We start from the raw sequence: 24,663 nt of genomic DNA on the forward strand, positions 1-24,663 counted from the left end.
ATATGTGTGTCAATTTTGACCGTTTTTTTTTCAATTTTGTCAAATCAAAAAATTTTGCAAATTTAATCAATTTTAAAAATTTAACAATTCTGTTTTTTTGTAAATTTTGTCAATTTTGTTCAGTAATTCATTAATCAAGTCAATCGTTTAAATTAGTCAAAATTGCAAATTTTGTCAAATTTGACCATTTTGTATTTTCTGTAAATTTTGAGAATTTCGACAAAAATGTCATGCAATTTACTAGATTGGGAAGCAATTTAACATTTTTCAATTAAAAGAGTCATTTTTTGGATCATTATCAAAGAATAAGGATGGATGGTAAAAAATCATGAAAACTAGTTCCTCGATCACTCGACCAATAAAGTCACTTTTTGTAGGGTTACCTTAACGCTTTATCAATCACCTGATTAAAAAGGTTTTTGACAATCATCCAACTTTCCAGCCTATTTGCTAGACCCACGAAGTCGATGCAACTTGACTTCAAAAGTCAAAATAAATTATAAGAAAATTAATCTTTGATAAATCACGACTTTTTTAATTTATGCCCGGATCATCTAGTCCGATCTGTAGTGTCAAATCGACACTCTTGGCTGGATGAGAATTATAGGGTGTTTCAGTTACATCGAAATACCCCTCGTCTGGAGCCGGTAACACAGCTCAGCTCAGAGCTAAGTAAGCAAGTGAGCCTACTACACCTGTGCTGTGTTTTTTTCGTACTCCCATGCTTTGTCTTCATCTTAAAAAGTTTGCGCGATCGCGACGAGCGCTGATCGGGCGTCTAGCATCGTCGATCGGGACCAAAACGGCCGGCGTGGCGGTTGGCGGCGCACCATCTGATGGACTTGTTGAAGTCGGTGCTTGCTTGCTGGCGTATAGCGTACGAGGGCAGCCAGCCTTCAGTTGCACTTTCGAGCTTCACGCGCGCGATTCAGCTTTTCGGCGGTTCTTAGCTGCGGAATCAGGGTTTACCGAAATCGACCAGTTACGTGTTGTGGGTGCTTGTTCTCATCGCGTGGTGATCGGTCGATTTGAATTTGGAACTGTTTTGTCTGGTGGCGCGTGAGCGATTCGCCGAGTAAATATCTAGTAGAGTGTTGCGCACCGTGATTTATTCGGTCTAGCTGCCCTGAATTTACAATTCGGTTGCGCTTGTCAGACAATTCTAGAAAAGGTAGCCGCGCCGACCTGAGTGTTTGTGGGTTTTTTTTTAAATATTTGTTTCTGCCTCTCATATTTATTGCTAATCGATGCTAATCGCATTACTGCATGTTGTTCCAAACGTCAAAAAGTGTGGTTATTTAGTAGTGTTTAAATCCCAAGCCCCCTCAAAGGAACGTGAAGGGAATTAATTCTTCGTGGATTGAAAGAACCTTCCGGTGGGTGACACATACTGCCGCTGTTTCGCTTCCAGTGAATGGGAAGGATGACTCGTGCGAGCATGTTTGAGTTGAATTTTAATATTTATGTCTTGCCCTTCCCCAATCCAACTGCCTTCCTTTTGCGACTGAGGAATGTCTCGAGGCGCGTGTGAAAGTTGCAGAATTTCGCAAAGTACATACACATGATGAGAATCTCATCCACCCTGGACGGCGTTCCAGATGAGTGTGTGGCCGGCCTCAATGGAAAGTGAGAAAGTCCCCTTTATTAGCACCTGGCCATGCTTTGCAGCTGCCTTGGCATGGGAAACGGTAAACGACGTTGTTGACATCCATCTTTTGGAATATGTTGTTTTTGTTTTGGTTCGGAAATATAACGAGGGAATGTTCATGAAATGTTATGCGTGGTTCGAAATAATCGGATAGTTTTCAAGAAATTCACAAACAAACGTTCATAATAAAAAAAAAATGATTGAACGTTTCTTGTCAATTTTTTGGAATGAACTAATTTAGGTTTAAAATCGTAGATTTCAAACTATCCCACTCTCTAGAATACACTAAATTTTAAAAAAAATCACGTTTATTTTTTTTTCTGTGGCACTGATTGCGAGCCCATTTCTATAAACTTATTAACTTTTCGGATAGAATTTTGATTACATGGCCCAACAAGAAACCCAGCATTTCCACAAAACTTCCACCAGTTACTCGTTGAGCGTTTAGCTTTAAGCTTAAGAAATTATTTGAGTATTCATACATGTATGTCAGTAGATCAACTTGTTCACAAAAATACTGGTAGTATTTTTAAAACGAGAAATTTTTCAGCCTGCAGGATCTCAGCTTCTTGATTGACAGAATCCAAAGTATATTAAAACGATTTTTTTTTCCTCATTTTTTTATTGGCCTTCCAAAAAGGTGTAAGCTTGTAATTCAATTTAAATTTTTCAACTTTATGGTTGAATTTTTAACATTTACGGATTGAGAATTTTTCCTTACTTTGTTATTTGAAACTTATTTTTAATGAAATCATTAGATATTTTTACGTAATTATAATAAGTTATCTAAACTATAGTAATATCTTTTACAACAAAACTGTAATTTTTGTTCAATTTTGATCGAAGTGTGAGTTGATTCCCATATCTTATTTTCACCATATATTTTAGGGAAAATTTTGCAACTTGCCGTCTTTTGCATTTTCGGAAAGCGTGTAATTTCAAGATTATATTCTCAACTGGTTAGAACGATACATAAACCCATAGTTAAACTAAAAGCATTTTGTAAGACGAAAAAATTGTGATATTTTTCAAGCAATAGAAGACTTAAAGCTTTAAATACTAAAGGAGATTGATCCTTAATTCAGGGTACCCTGACGAAGGTTGTCGATATCACAGAAACTCTATAGTTTCACAGAATTTAGAGCAAATTTTCATCCCGGAATCTGTGTCACAGAACACAGAATTTTTTAAATATTCACAAATTTCACAGATTTTCTAAATTTTGTACATTTTTCAAATTTTTTTGATAATATAAATTCTGGATTTTTAACTTTGTTTTGAAAAATCATGATTTATTGTTAGTTGTTAGTTTTAATTGATTTGTACAAGTTAAACATAAAAAAAAAATTTTTCCATGAATTTTCATTGAAATTGATGCTATTTCCATCACAGAAAACCACCACAGAATTTCTGGGTTAAATCACAGAAAATCAGAAATTTTTTTTCGCAAAAACACAGAATTTGTATCTGCAACCTTAGCCCTGACCCTGCCAAAAATATAGAAAAATCCATAAATGAAAGTTTCGTTGAGTGTTTTAGTTCTCATTTCTCTGTTTGTAAGTGTCAGACAAAGAGAATTCTATAAGTTTGTCTACTACCCTAGAGTCATTGCATACTTTAAGGGGTAATTTTCTAGTTTTTAGATAAACACAGTATTTTCAATCTCTTTTAACAGATAGTTATTGCATAAACGTTAGTTATTGGACAAATATTAGTAATTTCTTGATAACCAATGATCACGATCCATTCAGAAGAATATATCTTTTTGGACTCTAGGGATCAATAACTTATAACATACATTTTGGAAAACTTTTTCTTAAAATAAATCGAGAGTTTTCGATTGTTTTGAAAATATGGCATTATGAAGTTCAAATTATAATCTATCGATTGACTTATTGGAATAAGTATTTTTATTGCTATTTTTTCATGTGGAAAACATTTTAAAGTGATAAAAAAAGACCTTCAAATCACATTTTGTTATTTTTTTTAAACAAAGTTCAATAAATCGAAATATAAAATTTAAAAATTTATTGAGGTAACAGCATTGCTGTTTTGTTCTATTTGGAATATTTTTTTAGAACTTTTAGTGTTTAACTCCCGAAAGAAGAGCAATTTAAACATTTCTACGAGAGAATTTTTTATGATTTTTTTTTTGTGTTTTCAGAACACAGTAACTTCACCTAATAGCATTGACTATGCTTTACAATGATCACTGAACGTAAAGTTAATGTGCTCAGTGTAAGACCAGACTATGAAAGCAACATTCTCATTGCTGGTTACTCCGATTCTTCGTTCAAATTTGAAATCAACTTTTCTGCAAACTCTGTACAAAGCAAGTAAAAATGTTGTTTTTTCCTGATTTGATAAGTATTTTTGCTTCAACGCTGTGTGTAGTACATTTTTTTCGAGAATTGTTAGTTTTTCTTTGATAAAAAAGATAGTTTTCTAGATATTATTTCTTTTATAACTCTTAAAGTAGTGAATGACGCATTTTAATGTTTTCAGTTATGAACTAAGATACAAAATGGTAATTTTTGCAGAATATTTTGTGAAGCAGACGGCACTAAAAAAAATGTTTATGGCTTATTTACAATTTTTCATGTAAAAGATTACTACTTGATATGCTTTTTTATGATTTTTGTTGAAAAAAGAAAAAATTATAGGCATCTAAAATATGGTTAAATTTCTTTCTCTAATCGAACCTTCAATATCTTGGAAAATATTTTTTCTTAAAATCTTCTGAAAATCATGCGATTTTGAACCACAAAAAAAAAACCATATTTTGTAAAAATTCTGAAGACCCCGGCGCAAACGTTCGAATTTGAAAAAAACCCTTTATTTGAAGAACACATGCCACAGGCCCGTGCGCAGGACCCGTCCATGGAGGGGGTTTTCGAAATTTAAAGTCAGCTAGGAATAATAACAATTCATACCAAAAATGCATACCAAATATGCAAATTGATTTCTAACACCATTTTCTTTTAAGGATTTTTAACGGCTATCAGTCTCAGATATTTCAAGTGAAAACGACTGTAGTAAAAACCGTTAAAAATTCTGTAAAAAATCAACCTCGCTCCATCAAAAATAAACCATTTTCTTACTAATGTATGACCAGCACAAATGCTAGAGAAAAAAAGTTTTACTAATACGATTCAAAATCAATTAGAATCAATATTTTAAGTTATTGCGATTTCCGATGAATCTATATATATAAAAAGCAATTATCTGTATGTTTGTTTGTTTGTTTGTTTGTTTGTTTGTCCTCTATAGACTCAGCCGTCTTAAGAGCTAGAGGTCTGAAATTTGGCATGGATACTCATTAGGACCAGGAATGATGAAAAATGTTTTTAGATTTTTGGACGACCCCTTCTGAAGGGGGTCGTCCATACAAGACAAACATTGTTTTCACGTTATTGGCGTTATTTTCCGTCGGATTGTGATGAAAATCTGCACATGAGTGTTTTGAGAGACGAACAATCGATTACAGTTATCAAATTTAGGGTCAGGGGTCGGCAAAAGGGGTCGTCCATATCCACTGATTAATGTTTTTGCGATATTGGCTTTATTTTACATTGGATTGTGATGAAAATTTGCACATGAGTGTTTTGAGAGACGAGCAATCGATTACAGTTATCAAATTTAGGGTCAGGGGTCGGCAAAAGGGGTCGTCCATATCCACTGATTAATGTTTTTGCGATATTGGCTTTATTTTACATTGGATTGTGATGAAAATTTGCACATGAGTGTTTTGAGAGACGAGCAATCGATTACAGTTATCAAATTTAGGGTCAGGGGTCGGCAAAAGGGGTCGTCCATATCCACTGATTAATGTTTTTGTGATATTGGCTTTATTTTACATTGAATTGTGATGAAAATTTGCACATGAGTGTTTTGAGAGACGAGCAATCGATTACAGTTATCAAATTTAGGGTTAGGGGTCGGCAAAAGGGGTCGTCCATATCCACTGATTAATGTTTTTGTGATATTGGCTTTATTTTACATTGGATTGTGATGAAAATTTGCACATGAGTGTTTTGAGAGACGAGCAATCGATAACAGTTATCAAATTTAGGGTCAAGGGTCGGCCAAAGGGGTCGTCCAAATCCACTGATTAATATTTTTGCGATATTGGCGTTATTATAGATCGTATTGTGATGAAAATTAGCACATGAGTGTTTTGAGGGACGAGCAATCGATTTCAAGTTTCGAATTGCGGATCAGAAGTCGGCTGAAGGAGTCGTCCATACCCAACTTTAATGTTTTTGTGATTTTGACGTTATTCTACATTGGATTGAGATCAAAATTTCCGCATAGGAGTTTTGAGTGACGCTCTTTTGCTTTCAGGTTTCAAATCTTGAGCAAAAGGGGTTATTATCTGTTCACTGTTTTGACGATATTCTATTGATTGAGCATAGAATTGTAATGAAAATTGACACATGGGAGTTTAACAGAAAAAATGATTGATTTCAGGTGTCAAGTTTTGAATCGTGGTCAAAAAAAGGCCGTCCATGTTAGTTGCTCACTGTTATCGCGATATTGTCGTGATCATGCATCGGATTGAGATGAAAATGTTCAGATGAGGGTTATAAACTATGAGCAATTGTCTCCAGGTAGCATGTTCCGTGTCAAGGGTCGGCGAAAGGGGCGTCTATATTCACTGTTCACTGTTTTCAAGTTCCTGACGATATTTTACATATAATTTGAAAAGTAAAAATGGCACAAGGGAGTTTTGAGGAACATAAAATTGGTTTCAATTATCGAATTTCGGGCCATGGGACAGAAAAAAAGGGTTTCATTGAAAGTTCAGTGTTTTGTGCAATAATTTTGTTGGAGGCAGTTAATTGATACCAATTTAAGTGTGAAGGTCAAGCAAAAGAGTCGTGCACATAAACAAATAGTACATGTTTCTGCCATAATGTCTAGATTTTGCAACCGATCGAGAAGAAAACACTCTCCATAAATTTTAATAAAAAGCCAATCAACCGTTAAATTTGAATTTCAAGTAATAGTTATAGTAGTGACTTTAAACACTGTTGAATTTTTTCTCCAAAATTGTCGAAAGAATGTTTCGAATTCATTTTCTAAACTCATTTTGACGTACCAATGATTTAAAGCGAAACGAAGTTCGTACGGGATCAGCTAGTTATTGATAAATTTTTCAGAATCGTTATTCTAAATTTAAATTTAAACTAGAAATTATTTAGAAAAAGTCTTCTTTACAAAATTGAAATCAGTATTTCAGAAACAGCAGAAATAGAGTGCGAATTGAAATTTCGAATAAAACCCGAATTTAAAGCTTCGGACATAAGAATCAGTGCACAGAAATGGAGTATATAAAATATAACACCAGATTTAAAAAGAAACCAAAACTCAATTGTAAAATAAATTTGCTTAACATTCCACATTAAAACTTAGCTTTACAGCTGCTATTCCGAGTCATTTTTCAAACTTTGCATAGATTATTAAAAAAAGATGCTCGATTCAAGAAAGATGACTTTAAATAATCAAAAATAGATTTTTTTCGAGCACCAGTTTTGTAGTTTAAAATTTTAAGCCTTTTATATGTTGCCGTCGTTTTTTTAAATATTTGTTCCTAGAACAAAATATAGAAATTAGGTTTTTTCTTAATGAAAATTTAGAGTTATAGGCTTACAAGAATATTATTTTCTTAAAACACAAAAATTCAGGATTTAAAACGAAACTAAGTTATTAACAATATTACAAAAAGTATAAAAATCTGATTTCAAAAATTCGGTAAAATTTGAAAAACGATTCTATACAATTCGGTAAAATTATTTGGAAAAAACATGAAAAAGATAAATTTTTCTGAAAATTCAGAAGAAAATTTTTCAAAAAATATATCCTGAAACTTTAAAAATTCTTTTAAAAATTTATTGCTCAAGGAAACAGCATTTTGAAACCTATGACTTCAAAAATTTGGTAGATTTTAGCGTCCTGAACTCTGATCTTTTGTCAGATTTTTTCTGTAACCTCTTGTTTTGGTGATATGATGTTTATGATTTTTAAAATGAAGTTGGGTTGAATTTTGAGTGATTAAAATGAAAAATGATCTAAAAAATTTAAATTCTAAAGTTTTGTAAAAATCGAAAACTATCATCACTTGTATTACTGACATTAGTGGAGAAAGTTAGAATAACAGATTTCATTGCATTGAACAAATTTATTAATTTCTGCAAAACGATTTTATGTTCGTTTTAAAGGTATCAAAAATTCAATATGGTTAATAACTTTTCAAAAAATCGTTTAAACTCCCGTATTTTAAAAAATGGGGTAAAGCAAACAAATAGAAAATCTTTATTACTTTTTCCGCAGAAGTTAAAAGTACTTGCGGTCTTGAAGAAAATTGATCATTAGTTTACAACCTTCATTTTGAATTTGTAAGGTCTTGCCAAAAAATGCAGAAATTTCTCAAATGATTTTACCTATTTTCAAAATTTAATTGAAAAATAAAAGCTGATAGAAAAAGAACTAATTGAATATTTGTATTAAGGGCACCCACATTAACCATATTATGTTATTAAATTCTTTGAACCTTGGAAAATGGGAATTTGGTGGCCTTTTGTAATTTATTAAAACCATTTTGAATGTGAAGTTGAGCATTGAGAAGTATTTAACTGAGTTTGAAATTTGTTTCATGTTTCATTTTAGCATAACATTTGTAATGACATAATCGATTTTTTAATAATCAAAGAGATTAGTTATAAAGTAATGGATGCTAGGTTTTAGATTTTTTTTTCTAATTCTATTAACTATTGTGAGTATTGAACACCTGTCACATGGCTTATAACTTGATGATGTGTAAAATTATTATACGATGCATGAATTTTGAAGTTATAATAGTTTGTTTCAAATTCTAAACTTTTTTTATTACACTTCTCAATGAAAACCCATTCTAAAGGTAGGGTTTTTGTGTGTCAAGATATAAGTTTCAATAAAAACTCTAAACTTAAAATTAAAAAAAATAAGTTTCAATTCGTGAAGGTCATATAATGTGGTTAAATGAAATGTTTTTGGTGAAGAATGATTAAGGAAAAACTTCCGCCGGAGGCGAGCCAATTTTCTGACATATTTGTTTAAACTTATTTTTGAACACCTTTTGGGATAAAGAAATTTCTGGAACTTTAGTAAATTCATTTCTTTTTGTGAAAATTCGACTTGGAAAAATTTTCCATGGGGGGGTTAAACCCCTAAGATCCCCCCCGTTCGCACGGCCTTGACATGCCACATTGGGCCATTTAGGAAGGTAGACGTTCCGAATACCATCCCTTCACGAAATGTCAAGTGAGATTTTTTTTCATCGGAAGCTGGAACTTTCCCCTTTCATTTGGGCCCAAATTTAAACAATCCTCCGGGTATCTAGAACATTTTTTGAGGGTCGAAAGCAAGATATATTTTTTTAACATAAAACGCCATTAAACCTCTTTGCTTCAGATAATCCTGTTCAAATCTTAACTCACGATTGATATTCTTATGGTTATTAACCGTGCCGAACATTTCAATACTCTGAAATCAATAGCTAAGTCGCGAGAATTCTATGTCTGCTTGGTCTTGATGTTTATGATTAGCATAGAGAATTATTTTGAGAATATTCTCATGCAATGATAACACTAGTTTAAAAAAGTTATGAAAAATCGTGAACTTTATTCACTGATCCAAATTTTTGATGTGAAAACGCTAAATCCGAAAATGATATTAAAAAAATCTCAGTAGAACAGTTTTTGAGCTATGCCTCAAATAAGAAATTTTGAAAAAAAAGAAACAAAAATGTACTTGTATTACGATCCGAATATCTCGAATTGTCTATCATTAAATTGAAATCTGTTTTTTGCATATTAAACGTGAATAGTTTTACTATCGATCATTTGAACAACATTTTTGCGTATGATTAACTGTATTGATAATATTTGTGAATTTTTTGATCAAAAAAAACCGTTGAATACGCATTTTTCAAGGAAAAAATTGTTTTCAACGACGGTTTGAGACTCAATGGTAAAATTTAAAAAAAAATAATAATTTCAATGTTAACCTAAGATTTGAAGTGGTTGTTTATCAAAAACGGTAAAAAATTGTTGAAGTTATGTTTACTTTACTTTAACAGTAATGTTTGATTTAAAAAAAATTAAGGAACCACAGTGTACAGCAGAGTTATTACTGTCTACTGTACACTGTAGTTCGTTATATCATTTAAAATTTCAAATATTTGTATAACCGTAACTTCTACAATTTTTAACGAATTTTGATAAATAACCAATTGAAATTTTTGTTTTAAATTTACATTTTAAGCCCATAGAGAATAAAATTTTTAAAATGTTACAATCGTGCCTTAAACCACCGTTGAAAAAAAAAATCGCTACAAAATTCGTTTATCAACTTTTTTCAATTATTATATTAAAAAAACAACTTTTTTTTCATTTTCTAAAAATTTCATATATGTTGCAGAACTTACAAGCTTCTTTCCTGAGGATGTTTTGAATACCATTTTCGAATTCAATGCTCGATATTACAGTAAAAATAATCTTCAGTTCACTTAGTTAAAAAAATCTGTTGACTAGTGTAATTACTCAGTTTGTGTCAAGGTAAATCATTTCGCTCAATTTGTACCATTTCGATGCAAACAAAGTTGTAAACAGAGAATTCAATATCACAATAACGGGAAATGGTATATGATTATTGGAAAGTTTAGAAAAGTCATTTAAAAGTGATGAGTATGAATATGCCTTTGGAGAAATCATCAAAAATTGATGAACATTGACCACGAAATCAGAATATGGATCAACATCATGATCATGATCAGGTTCAGTATCCCAAATTAAGACCAGGATCAAGATAACGATTGAATATCTGAATATCCGGATCTGGATTATGATCAGGATGAGAATCAGGATTAGGATCAGGATAAGGCTCAGGATAAGGATCACGGTAAGGTTCAGGATAAGGATCAGAATAAGGATCAGGATAAGGATCAGGATAAGGATCAGGATAAGGATCAGGATAAGGATCAGGATAAGGATCAGGATAAGGATCAGGATAAGGATCAGGATAAGGATCAGGATAAGGATAGTATAAGGATCAGGATAAGGACCAGGATATGGATCAGGAAAAGGATCAGGAAAAGGATCAGGATGAAGATCAGAATAAGGATCAGGATAAGGGTCAGGATGAGGATCAGGATAAGGATCAGGATAAGGATCAGGATAAGGATCAGGATAAGGATCAGGATAAGTATCAGGATAAGGATCAGGATAAGGATCAGGATAAGGATCAGGATAAGGATCAGGATAAGGATCAGGATAAGGATCAGGATAAGGATCAGGATAAGGATCAGGATAAGGATCAGGATAAGGATCAGGATAAGGATCAGGATCAGGATAAGGATCAGGATAAGGATCAGGATAAGGATCAGGATAAGGATCAGGATAAGGATCAGGATAAGGATCAGGATAAGGATCAGGATAAGGATCAGGATAACGATCAGGATAATGATCAGGATAAGGACCAGAATAAGGATCAGGATAAGGATCAGGATTAGAATAAGGATTAGCTTAAAGATCAGAATTATGATGGGGACCTGGGTAAGCATCAGATTCTGATAATGTTAATCTAGAATCAGTTTTGTGAGGTACTTCTTAGCCCAAATTACTCAGCATTGTATAAGGCAAGGAACTAACAGGATTTTCAATAAGTGTAGTTGCTGTTGCAATTCCTTTCGGTTTTAGAACTAACACATAATATTACTTTTTACTATTTACTATTTTTCAAATGCAATTTTTGCAATTTTCTCGAAAAAATTAGAACTTGATACCCTCTATCAACGTTATTTTGGCTAAGCAGCAACTCTTACAACTTTTTTCGACCAAGAAGACCACACATTAAAATTCCAGAAAATAGTATGATTGTTGCTCCACCGACATGCTCCTTGATTATCGGATTCGGGGTTCCTTTTTTTTTTAAACTATCAGGTTCAGGTTTCAAATTTTCAGTAAAAGTTTCGGTTTAAAAGCCTTCTAGAAGATCTATTCAATTATCGATAAAATGTAGGTACCTATATACATTTAATTTAATCAAAATTGAAAAAAATGGCTCAGATTCATCTAGGTAAATGATTGTTCTACCTTGTTATATGCCAAATGCTTCATATCGGTTTTTATAAAAACAATGCAATGTTTAAATATTAATCTGTAAAAGTCGGATCTCACCAAATAAGTTTTCATCGAGAGGATTCATTTTTCACAGATCCGAATCCGTGCGTCTTTTGCTGGCAGGAGCAGGGCTGATGCTTGTTTATTACTGGGAACTTTGTCAACCCAAACTTCTTAAGCCTCTTCTCACATCTTTGTGGTGTTTGAAATATTCACAAGATTTTCCTACCATCATAGGGCACTTCTCAATAATGTTCATAATAATGAATGTTCAATTAAACTTTTTTTATACTACATATTTTCTTACTTCAGTAAAACATATTTCTAGGAGTGAAATTTTGACGTCGTTACAAGGCAACGCCTACTTAAACTCTCCTCTTCATAACACACCCAGCACGAAAATAAATGGATTCAATGTTTTTCTGTTTGCAAAACAAATTAATCGTTGGCGTGCTTCAAATTTCAATGTAGAATGCATCCTCTCCAAGGATGTTGCTCTGCATGAACAAATCTTTAAAACCGTTCTTGACAGTACTGTTGATCGTTAGATTGTACTGCGTTTTTTTTCTGCGTCATTTGTGCATCATTATCTCATTACCTCTGCAAATCTGCACTGATGCAAGGCCATCAGAGGAGCAAAAGTCCCCTCTTCGTTCATTTCATTTTTTTTTCGGAACTAATTCGATTTTGATAGCCATCATCATCGGAAACGCTCGAAGCCAATATAGAAAATAAGGGTAACACACACGCGCCAATTCAGTTCCAATTTGAGACGTTCAAAGCTGCGCGAAATTGCATTGACCGGCGACCCGTAAAAATGGCAATCGAATTCAGAAGCAAAGCGAAGCGACCTTACTAGTTGCTAGCCATCATCCAAGCAGATCTTCTGCCGGGTTTCACCGGTAGTTGTTCACTTTCCGACTTGAGCCGGTCTCTCAGCTCTGCTCGTTATTCGTTCTATGGACTTTTGGTTAGCCAAACATGAACGAACGCTACATACCTACCTTCTACCTGTATGAATGGCGTTCGAATGTGAGAATCAACCGCCAAAAATCATATTTCACGAGCAAACAAAGAAACCCCGTGTGGGCAAACAGATGGAAGAAAAAAAAATATCTGCAAAAACCATCTTTTGAACCGCATCTGTTTGTTTTTCTCCACACATTTGGTTGCCTTACAATAATTTTGCTTGCCATCTACCCACTATTTGCAATTGTGGTCTGAATTTTTGGCACCCAAACAAACAAGCGCGCAGCCATTTGGGAAAAACACTCTACCATCACGGGCGAAATTCGTCCGAAAAATGTCCGTGAACCTTTGTTGCTACGGTTTGCAAGATAAAATCGCTCGCATATGATTTATTTTACATTTTTTTAAATTTTACTTATTTGTTTATTTCAAAGAATGAAAAAAGTAAATGAATGACACAAGGAAACACAATTTATCATTTTTCAAAGTGTAAAAAATTTTACAACTGATTTTGATTTTGAATAATTTGGAAGCACTGATGACATATATGCAATTAATTTTTTCTTTCAATCAGTTCCTATTTTCGAGATTGGCAAAACTATAGAACATTACAATATTTTTCAAAAAAAAAGTTTTCATTCAATGATCAACTTTCGCGAAGATCGCGAGTAATTTTGAGTACCGTAAAACAGGGTATCATTGATCACCGAGGTAACTTTGATCAACATGATATTTTTCCAGATAATCATCAATAACTAAGTCTAAAATTAAAATATCTCAAAACTTTTTCTACGTTTAAAATCCTTTTAGTCGAGCTTCAAATTAAGAAAAATTTGTTTGTTTTAAAAAAATTACAAATGTAAGTAAAAACGTGATTTTGAAATCTTTAAATATTTTGTTCTCGAAGGCTCGCAAACAAACACCCTTTCTAATAAAATAAAAGCGTTTCGAAGCAAACACGTTGATTTATGTGAGAGTTTATGTTTTTTCCTTAGTAAATGTATAGTTTTGGTTTAGTGTTCGTTGTAAAGGATGATACGGTCAAAATTTGGTCAAGGGAAAACGCGTGTAAATCGGTGAAATCGATTATTTAGAAAATCAAATTAAATTTCTTTTTCAAGTTTAATTAGTATAAAATTCAGGAAAATATTCAGTTAGGCTTTCGCTTTTCCAAATCCGAATTGCCGGGCCTTACGCTTAACCCCTGCCATCAGATTTTGTACAGCCACCTTGTCCATCTTCTTCGCCGGAGAAAGCCAGTTTGCCTTGAACTGCTGCTCGTCCTTAGAAGTTTTTTGGTCTTCTTTCGGTTCTGCTTGACAATAGCCCAGTATTTCTCAATTGAGCGGAGCTCTGGCGTGTTGGGAGGGTTCTTGTCCTTGGGAACCACCTGCACGTTGTTGGCGGCGTACCACTCCATGGCCTTTTTACCGTAATGGCAAGATGCCAAATCCGGCCAAAACAGTACGGAACAACCGTGTTTCTTCAGGAACGGCAGCAGACGTTTATTCGAACACTCTTTCACGTAAATTTCTTGGTTGACAGTCCCGAAAGCTATGAAAATGCTGCTTTTCAAGCCACAGGTACTGATGGCTTGCCAAACCAGATATTTCTTCGCGAACTTTGACAGTTTCATGGGCTTGAAAATATCAGCTACCTTTCCCCTTCCTTTTGCCGTATAAAACTCCTGTCCCGGAAGCTGCTTGTAGTCGGCTTTGCAGTAGGTTTCGTCATCCACGCAGTCAAACTTCGTCAGCATCGTCGTGTACAGCTTCCGGGATCGCGCTTTGGCCGTCGTATTTTGTTTATTGTCGCGATTTGGAGTCACTACCTTCTTGTAAGTCGATAGTCCAGCTCGTTTTTTGGCTCGATGCACGGTTGTAGACGATACAACCAGCTTATTTGCGGCATCTCGGAGAGAGAGGTTAGGGTTTCGCTTGAAACTACCGGCAACTCTCTTTGTCGTCTCAGCGGCTTCCGGTTTTCGATTTCCCCCCGATCCAGACTTCCTGGCTGACAAACGTTTCCCAAACACTTTAATTACATTTGTAACGGTTGATTTGGCAACTTTTAGTGATTTTGCCAGCTTTACATGCGAGTAGCTCGGATTTTCGCGATGCGCGAGCAAAATTTTGATACGCTGCTCTTCTTCCTTGGACGGCATTTTGACAACTGAGGAGTTAATTTCAATAATCAAAATAGAAGCAACATTCTACACACACACCTTCAAAATGAAGGGTGTTCAGGTTTTTTAAATGCAAAATTGAAAAAAATACTTCAAGTTGATATTGACCAAATTTCGACCGTATCACCCTTTAGTTTGAGGTAAATCTCTGATATTTAAAAAATAGAAACATTTTTCAAGTGCAAACCAGTCTAGGACAGAAGGCTAAAAACACTATCAAGTGGTAAAGTTTGAAGGCAATAATAAAAGGAGAATAGCGCGAAGGCCTAGGAAATCGATTGAATGCAAAATTTTATTTGCTTTTGTAGGTATTATTTTATTAGTAATGTTAAAAAATTTAGCTTCCTAATTTATGCAGCATCATTGTCGTCCATCTTTTGGTTTAAATTGTTGTTTGGCCTTAACACATTAAGGACCGCGATGTTGTTTTTCATTTTCGACCGCTAAGAAATCTAAACACGAAACACAGAAATTCAGAAAGTGTTTTATATCCTTTATGATCAATAAAACTCATAAAAACCGTCAAAATAGAGACTGATCAGTGTTACCCCAAAGCATCAAATTTTACATAGAGACGAAATTGATTTTTAAATCGAACTTAAAGTAGTCTTATAATTTCTGCAACCATGTTTTACGTTCATATTTAGGAGTCCAGTACTGGTTTTAAAAATATGAAACATGCCACATTCCCCTGAACAGAAAAAATAATCGAAAAATATTGAGAATATTAATCAATCTTTCGCTGGATGACGGTACAGAAAAAAGAGTGAAAGAAGTTTTCTTTTTGTCAATTTTTTTCCAATTCTGCAAAAGGCAAGAAAATTGACGGAATTTTAATGAAAATTTTAACTAAATGAAATGTTCAGTATTTCTTGAAGCATAAGTAAAATCATTTTGCTGTCTTCAACAAAGTTATCAAATGAGTTAAAATCTTCAATATCATCTTTTTTGAATGATATCAGATATAGGAGAAAAGGGTATAAAATGCACAGAGCCGACAAGATGTGCCACCATCAATATTTCACTAAACAAACATTTTTCAACATTTCTGCAGTCTGTTCTACTTTCACTATGATGCGTTCCTTAACATGAGTGGACGTTTTAAGTTTTCTATATTACATCAATTTTACGAAAAACGAAAACAAAAAATTTAAGGAGTTTTTCTGGCAATTTTTCAATTTTTCTCGTAGGACATTAAGGCATTTGGAAGCAAAAAAAAAATCACCTGTCATCTATAGTTGGTCGGGATTCGACTAGACGGAACTGAACGCCTTCAGCATTTTTTCGTGTCACTTAAATATAATCTGCAAATATTTTCAACTGTATACGGAATTTGAGAAACTTATCAATCAGAATCAGTACTTTATGTTTATTTATGTTTTTTCGGTTTTGCATTCGGATAACATGAGTTTCAAAATCTGCTGTTTTAATTTTTTCGAATGGCGTTCAGTTCGGTCTGATCGAAGCCAGGCCAGTTATGATGAAAATTGGCCTTTATATTCACGAAAAATTTCCATACTCAATTATAATTTCTGTTATTTGAACGATTTTAAACAAACATGTCGAGGCAGGGCAAAGAGCGCCTTACCCGTTTATCTATAAGCAAATTTCATATTTGTTTTAATTTATGTTGCAGTGGAATTGGAAAACATAACTTGAATTTAAATATCTGAAATTTCTGATTTTTATAGAGATTTAATGAACAATTCACAAGAATGCCAGTATATCTGGCAGCAATGCGCGTAGCAATACATTTTTTCCATCTGTGAAGTAAAATAGAAGTGTTTTTTCCAGGCAAACACTTTCGGGTGTACTTTAATCAATTAACACGTACACAAATATGCGCACTTAGCCCCTAACGAAATGGAAATCATACCATGCCTTTCCAAATTTCACGAATCATACGTTTTTAATTGGTTTAAGTGTTCTTGTTTATATATTTTTGGTGAAGAACAGTCCACTTTTAAAAACTATTTTCGAATTAAATTCTTAACGTGTGCGTCTTATCCCTAGTTCCCCTGTTGAAAAATGAGTGTTCGGGTTGGGGAGAAGAACGCTGACGAGGGAACGTGTGGTTCCAGTGTGAGGGACAAAACTATGACAAAATAACAACACAGTATAACAAAATTATGACACAAACATGACAAAAATTTAGCAATGACAAAATTATAACAAAATAACAAAAATTTTACAAATATGACAAAAATGTTACAATAAAATGAAAAAAAAAAAAAAAATTCGTCACAACTATGTCAAAAATATCACAAATCATATTTGACTGATCATGACAAAATTTTCAAAAATATGACAAGTCTATCTAAATTATGACAAAAATATGATAAATGTGGTAAAAAACACTGAAAAAATTATGAGAAAAGTATGACAAATATAACAAAAATATCACATAATTATGCTAAAGTATTGGCAATGAATTGACAATAAAATGACCAAACATGAGAAAATTATGACATAAAATTTACAATAAAAGAACAAAACACAAAAGAAAAAAATATGAAAATTGGAAAAATATGACAAGATCCTGACAAAAATCTGACATATATGACAAAATTATGATTAAAATATGACAAAAATTTGAAAATATAACGACAAAAATCCGACTATGTAGAAATATGAAAAAATGTTAAAATATGATAAATGTGGTATCTGCCAGATTGTTGTCATACTTTTATCACATTCGTTATAACGTCATAATCATTTTATTGTTAATTTTTTGTAATAATTTTGACAAATTTATGTCATGATTTTGCTTTATATTTATCACATTTGTCATATTTTGGACAAAGGCTTATCGGTTTTTTGTAATTTTTTTTGTAAAATTTTTGTAATGTTTTTGTCATAATTATGACATATCTTAGCATATTTGTCAGATTTTTGGCATAATTTCGTAATTTTTTGGCATGTTTTGTCATTGTATTCTTTAATTTATGTCATACTCATGCCCTAGTTTTGCCATACTTTTGTGATATTTGTAATATTTTATCATACATAATTGTTATATTTGTCTGATTTTTGTCTTATTTTGTCATTTTATAATAATTTTGTTTTTGATATTTATTACACAATTTTGTCAAATGTTAAACTTGTCAGATTTTTGTCATTTTATTTTCAAATTTGTCGGATTTTTAACATACTCTTGTCATAATTTTGTCATGTTCTCTCCACATTTTTATCATAATTTAGTAAAAAAAAATTATCAAATTTTGTCATATACATATTTATGACAAAGTTTTGTCGAATTTTTGTCATTTTATTGTCAATTTTTTGTTAAAATTTTGTCATTTTTTTACCACATTTTTATATTTTTGCTAATGTCAATTGCCATAAAATCGATCTTTATGAAATTTATATTCATCCCATAACATCCCATTCCCCCCTGAATAATCGTGTAGTCTTAGCGGTTTCAAGTCGTATTTTTTTTTTTGAATCCCAATTCACAATTTTCAAAAATAGCAAAAACGAATGCCTACTGGAATTATCAGCAACTTTCACTGACACTGATTGAAAGCTAAAGCTGCATTCACTGATCGAATACAGTGAGTGACAGAAATGACTAAGCGATGACGCTTTCGATGCAGTCGAGTGAAACAACACAGAGAAAAATATTTTCTGTAAAATTACAGCAAATATCATGTAACAAAAAGGAGCAGGACATTTACCGTAATTTTACAGGTCGCATAAAAATCACATGTCATATATATTTACGTGGACATATTATTTTACAGGCTGGTTTAAAATTACAGTACTGTAAAATTTTGGTTCATTGAATTGATTTTGCTCGATTTATGAATTTTTGTTTTTCAAAACGAATATAATTTTTTTCGTTGAAAGTAAATGCAACACCTGTATCGTTCAATTACTTTATTTAACAAAGAAAAAAATGGAAACTTAAAATTTTCTTACTACCTAAATTTGATCATAATTGCACAACCTCAAATCGTAATTGTTGCTGAAGAGGAGCCGTCGTTACCACCGGGCGACAGCTGGCAGAACTCGTACAAGTATGGAAAATTGAACCATATTCCTACAAGTTGATTCGAATCAATACATTTGATTTAGTGACAAAATAGCTGTCCCACAAATGCGCGCATTTTTTCCACACGTTTAAACACCTCTCTGGCCGCCATGACGTCGATCACTGGATATTTTTTCGATCTTGAATCAAAAGATAGGACCCAAATGTCGTGATTTTACGAATCTCAATTCATGTTTAATTTTTGGCATTTCGGCGAGTTGTGAAAATTCAAGGTAGAATATTTAGAAAGAACATGAAAGTATTATAGGTGGAAAGATCAAAGCTAGAGTGCTTTGGGTAGAAGAAATTGAATAGTTGGTGAAAAATGTGAGCAGGGCTTTTGTTGTGTGAACAGCTTTTGAACTACTTGCGTGATTCTTTGCCGCGCGCCGTTTCAATGTTGATAGGAAGCGATGAAGAAACCCATCGCATTCCTACCCACATTGAAACACGGACGGGTCGAACACATTTGAGATTGTGTCCGACCGGGCAAAAAATCACCCAAGCAGCGCTCACATGTGCTGTTCTATTGCTAAGCCAATTCTATCGATGCGTGCTACTATAATACTTTCATGTTCTTTCTAAATATTCTACCTTGAATTTTCACAACTCGCCGAAATGCCAAAAATTAAACAAGAATATATCCCAGCGGCGATTAAAATAAGATAACAGAATCTCAATTCAGAGATTCACTTAAACACGTCTGTCGCTCACAAGAATAGATCAATGACTGACTTTGTTTTGTTTGTTTGCCTAGTGTTGCCAAAATAGCAAACGTTGAAAATGAAATTTATTTTATTTTATTTATCTTCAGTGTTGCCGAATACAACTATTATTTTAATTTATTTTTAATAAAATATGATTTCTTTTTTTCATATCCTTCATCTCATCCCTACACTAAACAAAACAAAACCATTCGCACACTTCACTCAGACGTTTCTAATTTGATACCTAAATTAAATTCAAGTAATTTTCAGTTGATTGGTTTAAAATAAAAAAGAAAATCATTTAAAATTACAGTAAATGTCCTGTAACAGACAAGACATTTACTTTAGTTTTACAGGTTGAAAAAATACGTAATTTAAATTACGTGACACGTAATTGTTTTCAACCTGTAAAACTACACACTACGAAAAAAATCTGTAAAATCACATCACATATGACGAAATAAAAAGAAGTATCATATATGACAGAATTTCCAGTGCTAGTTGGAAATTACACGCCAGTTAAATTTTGCAACGTGTAAAATAAAAAATGAAGTAAAATTTAGCAACGTGTAAGATAAAAATGATGTAAATTATAAAATCATTGAATATTGGAAGAAAAATTTTCCAATTGGATTTTGTTTTGTTGCATTAATATTGTATATTGATTCAAGAAGGGAATTTTCTGATCTCTTAATAAAAATAAAAACTTTCTATTTTAAATATAATTCATTTTATTCTACAAATTTTATAAAGAGTCACATTCATATAAGGTACACCGGGGTAAGCTGGGGACGCGGGGTAAGTGGGGACCGTGGCTATTAAAACAATACTGTGTACTTTGTTTTCAAACTTTTAATGCAGAATGTTAAATTTACTTGTAATCTATCCAATAACTGCAAAAGAGTTACGGTTCCGACAATTGCGGATGTTTACGGTGACTTTTTGTAAATTTTCTATTTTTAACTACGATGTGGAGTTGATGTACATCTTTTTCAATCGCAAATTTCTCGTAAACTAGCTGGCTCTTGACGAAAAACTCTACATTGAAACAATCCTTACATTCGAAACAACCAGTTAAAAAAAGAAACGACGGTTAAAAATTGAGAAAAAAGGGTTTATTTGCAAAAATCTAAAATTTTGTCTCCAAACCCTACCTGGGGTAAGTGGGGACGGCTTTATAAAACTTGATGTTTACACATTTTTTCAATTTTCTCTCCTTCATTCAATACAATTTAGCTTTATTTAGCATTAAGATAAAGAAAAATTGGAAAAAGTACTAGTTTTTTTTCTAAAATAAGTATATATTTTCGATAATATCGCATTACACACAATAATTATTGAAAGATGCCTTATTAATAGTACCATGAACTCTTTTCGAAATTTCGGACGGTTCGAGCAATAAAGTAACGCATTCAACCAAAAAAACACAAATTTGTTGAAAATTTCCTGAGAAATCAAAGCGAAAAACTACCGTCCCCACTTACCCCATAAAGCGGGGCAAGTGAAGACACCAGCAGTCCATAACAATTTACATGAGAACTTTTATCGCTTTACTTCTATCAAGTTCATCTCTTCAGCATTTGTGAAAAACATGTTCAGCATCATATTGAACGCAATTTTATCAAATTGACCCACTGCTGATTTTTTAATGATTTTTTAAAGTTGAACTATATGAAAACCCGTCCCCACTTACCCCGGTGTACCTTACTTTTATTTTCTTCAGTACCGGATCCAGTAGCCTGGAGCCGCTTTCAGAACCGCATCCACGCTTCTTGAAGATCTCCGGGAACCAACAAAACCGATAAACTTACTGTTGATGTGACCCACAGTAATCGGGCGTCACATGAGTAGGCAAATGTCAGGTCGCTGGTGTGGTAGAAAAGAAAACCTAGATATAAACAAAGATAAAACCCTAGTTGTCAGTTAGGAAACCACCTAGTTTTGAAGATAGCCAAGTTCGGTTAAGAATTTACCAAGTCCTCAAGTAAAAAGGAATTAATAGCTTCGTATCTGGATAAATCCATCAATTCTCTTCGGTAATGTGAGTAGGTATTGAAAGTAAGCATAAACAGTTCATGAAATAACTGGAGTTAATCCTTAGATCTTGCTAGGAGAAACATCCAGGTCGAGATAACATGTTTATTTGAGATCGTAAGTAATAAGGTAGAACTATGCCATTAAAGAATAATCTAACGATTCTATTACTAATTCAGGACAGTTAGTGAGAAGCGTGCTGTGCATAATCGATGTTTAGAAAAGAAAAAAGTAGAGAACCGTGAGTACAAGAAGTAATATCTTATTAGAAATGAACCGATAAAATACTAACCTATTCCTTACCTCACCTTCGCTGATTAGGTCGATTATAAGACAGCCTCAAAGTTGCCTTGAATAAGGCCAATCGTAGTCCGTTAGAAGAACGGCATGCTATTTTTAAGGAGAAAGGTTTACCAATAATTTGTGAGTATGAATTAAGCTCAAACATCTAAAGTTTCACAACTAACATTAATAAAATTCCAGTTAAGCTGTTTGTAACTGCTATAAAACCTGTGTACGCCTCTTCACCATCCAAAAATTACCGGAATACTTACCCACGGGGAAACTGCTTTAACGAAATACTTTGGTGCAAGACTTGACTAACACTTTGTTCACATTTGTCTATTGATGTTTTTGACAGTCTATAATTTTACATGACATTATCACGTTCAGTGTATTGTAATATTGATTAATTTAAATTCAATGTCCTTGTAACATTCCATGTCGTGTAATTTTAAGAAATTTCTATTTCAGTGTTGTTTAGAGTTTTGTGTGACCAAAAAAATTTGTAAAATTATATCACATATGATGTAACAAAAAAGAAGCATAAAATATATGATGGAATTTTCAGTGCGAGTTGAATATTCCACGTCTGTAAACTTCAAAAGACGTGTAAAATTTAGAGACATGTAAAATTTTAAAGACGTGTAATATTTAATTCGCACTGAAAATTACGTCATATAAGATGCTTCTTTTTATTTACATCATATGTGAAGTAAATTTACATCAAATATTCGCGTTCCGTGTCAAGTAATATTTTTGTCATACGAATTCAGAGCTGTTAAGGATTCAACTCGTTTTAATTTGTAAATTTATAATAATAAATCGCGTTCCACGTCATGTAATAATACAGGTGATCAATTTCAGTGTTGTTAAGGATTCAGATTTTTTTCTGTGTACGGTAGATACCAAGATCCTTTAGGTTACAGAACATTTGCGGTAATAATAAATGATTTTCATCAATTGAGAATTGCGTGTTTTGCTCATTACGGGTTGAATTTTTATTTAAAGGAAACCGTTTTAAAGTACACGTAATAATCATTATTTTTTCTGTGAAGTTTGTTCTGGTTTACGAGTGAGCTTACTAACTAACTGATATACACAGCGTGCCTGGGTGAATGCATATTGAGAAAAAGTAGGCGAGGAGTACCGAAAGTTTCTCATTGGTGGGGGGGTGGAGACGGAGCGCTTTTTGACAGCCAATTGTTCGCCTACCATACCTACGATTACGATTGCCTGTCGCAAGATGGACAATTCCGTGTATTGGTATAAGAACACACCCGAAGCTGTACACGCCCTGGATATACATATTCACAAAGCTCACCGTAAGCACGAAAATGTCAGAGCCGATCAAAAATTTTTATATTTGTTGGCGTTTCTATTCATTTCTTTACAATTTGAGCTTTTTACACTGAAAAAAATCACAGTCAATATCTTTCAGAAAATTTGCAGCACTGGTTGCTACAGATCCATTTGAGAACAATTTAAATAAAATCTCATTGAAAGAAGTCTATCTCGTCTTCTTGCCTGAAATTTTATAAAACAACGCTCCAAACTTTGTAGGAACAATTCTCGGCCTCAAAAACTTTTACATGACCATTTTCACGACAAACTGTTCAGTAGTTCGCTAAAATCTAGAAAACACTAACTTCCCTGGAGATTTCTGTAGAAAAAAATGAATTTTGAAAACACAAATTAATGAAATCATGGCTCTCCGGGGTTTTTTTTTATGAATAGTGATCAACTCTGTTAGAAATTTCTTAAAAACTTATGTTTGTTTTGAACTGAAATTTTGCTAACTTTTTTTTTTTCAAAATAATGGCATACTAAAACCTGACAATGAATTTTGATCTTGAAACGGTAGGTTGAGAGTGTGTAGGCTTCCATTTAGGACTCAGAACAAGGCACCGAGATCCAAGCTCAAAGCAACGCTGATGGTGGTTAATAGACTTCCATTATTCTATTCAACAATTGGCAGATATGTATACGATTCCGACAGGAATGATAGAAAAAACACTGTTATTGACAACGTAAACCGGTTCGCATTGAACTCTCCTAGCTGCTGCTTCAATAGGCAAACGCTGAGGGTTAAGACACTCGGGAATCTCCCGGGAATCCTAAAATCCATAGGATAACTTTTGTTGAACGCAGAAAAAAAATGTTAATGACTTCTCGAACAAAGCTTTTTGTTCTACATCAAAACCACATAAGCTTCAGAGTTCTGAGAAGATGTATCGCAGAAGAATTCAATTTGAAGTACCGATGTCGTCAAACTGTTAAAGAAAAAAAGTTTATGGCCAGTTTAGTTGCTTGTTCCTGATCCCGCATATGAGCATGACCGACGATCGACCATCATCAATCCGAGCCTATTTTACTGAATCGATAAAGTTCAGCAATCATTTGCGGAATTAGTACTTCTATACTACAATAAAAATATCGGAAGATTTACGATTCAATTGTACATACATAGCTCTTTTGATCGTACCTCGTGGGTTGTTTTATGAACTTTGAGCTTTCCTGGAGCTTCGATCGGTTAATTAGATCTTTATGACCGGACTCATTGGCCTTTATGTATGAATTTTGTCGGAACAAAGAGCTTATGGCTGTTTTTCAGTTTCGTTAAGTCAAATAAGAGGTATTACTGTTCG

At 33.2% G+C, this 24,663-nt stretch overlaps 2 protein-coding genes across 7 annotated transcripts in view; one reads left to right on the top strand and one right to left on the bottom strand.

Moving 5' to 3' along the window:
• The first annotated feature begins 871 nt into the window (after positions 1 to 871).
• Positions 872 to 24,663, top strand: part of LOC129745337 (integumentary mucin C.1-like) — a 142,034-nt gene continuing 118,242 nt past the window's right edge. Inside the window, exon 1 of one of the 6 annotated variants that reach the window (XM_055738346.1) lies at positions 872 to 1,195. The gene's annotated coding sequence lies outside the window, so the exon portion shown is untranslated. Of the gene's footprint in view, positions 1,196 to 1,243; positions 1,377 to 24,663 lie in introns of those variants that run through there. The other 5 variants (XM_055738349.1, XM_055738347.1, XM_055738350.1 and 2 more) reach the window with 5 other exon arrangements.
• LOC129741286 (uncharacterized) overlaps positions 1,574 to 24,663 on the bottom strand; it is a 51,476-nt gene continuing 28,386 nt past the window's right edge. Inside the window, exon 3 of the mRNA XM_055733011.1 lies at positions 1,574 to 1,712. Coding sequence (XP_055588986.1) covers positions 1,574 to 1,712 — 139 coding nt within the window. The remainder of the gene's footprint in view (positions 1,713 to 24,663) is intronic.

The sequence above is a fragment of the Uranotaenia lowii genome, chromosome 2 (assembly GCF_029784155.1).
Source record: "Uranotaenia lowii strain MFRU-FL chromosome 2, ASM2978415v1, whole genome shotgun sequence".
NCBI classification, from domain to species: domain Eukaryota; kingdom Metazoa; phylum Arthropoda; class Insecta; order Diptera; family Culicidae; genus Uranotaenia; species Uranotaenia lowii.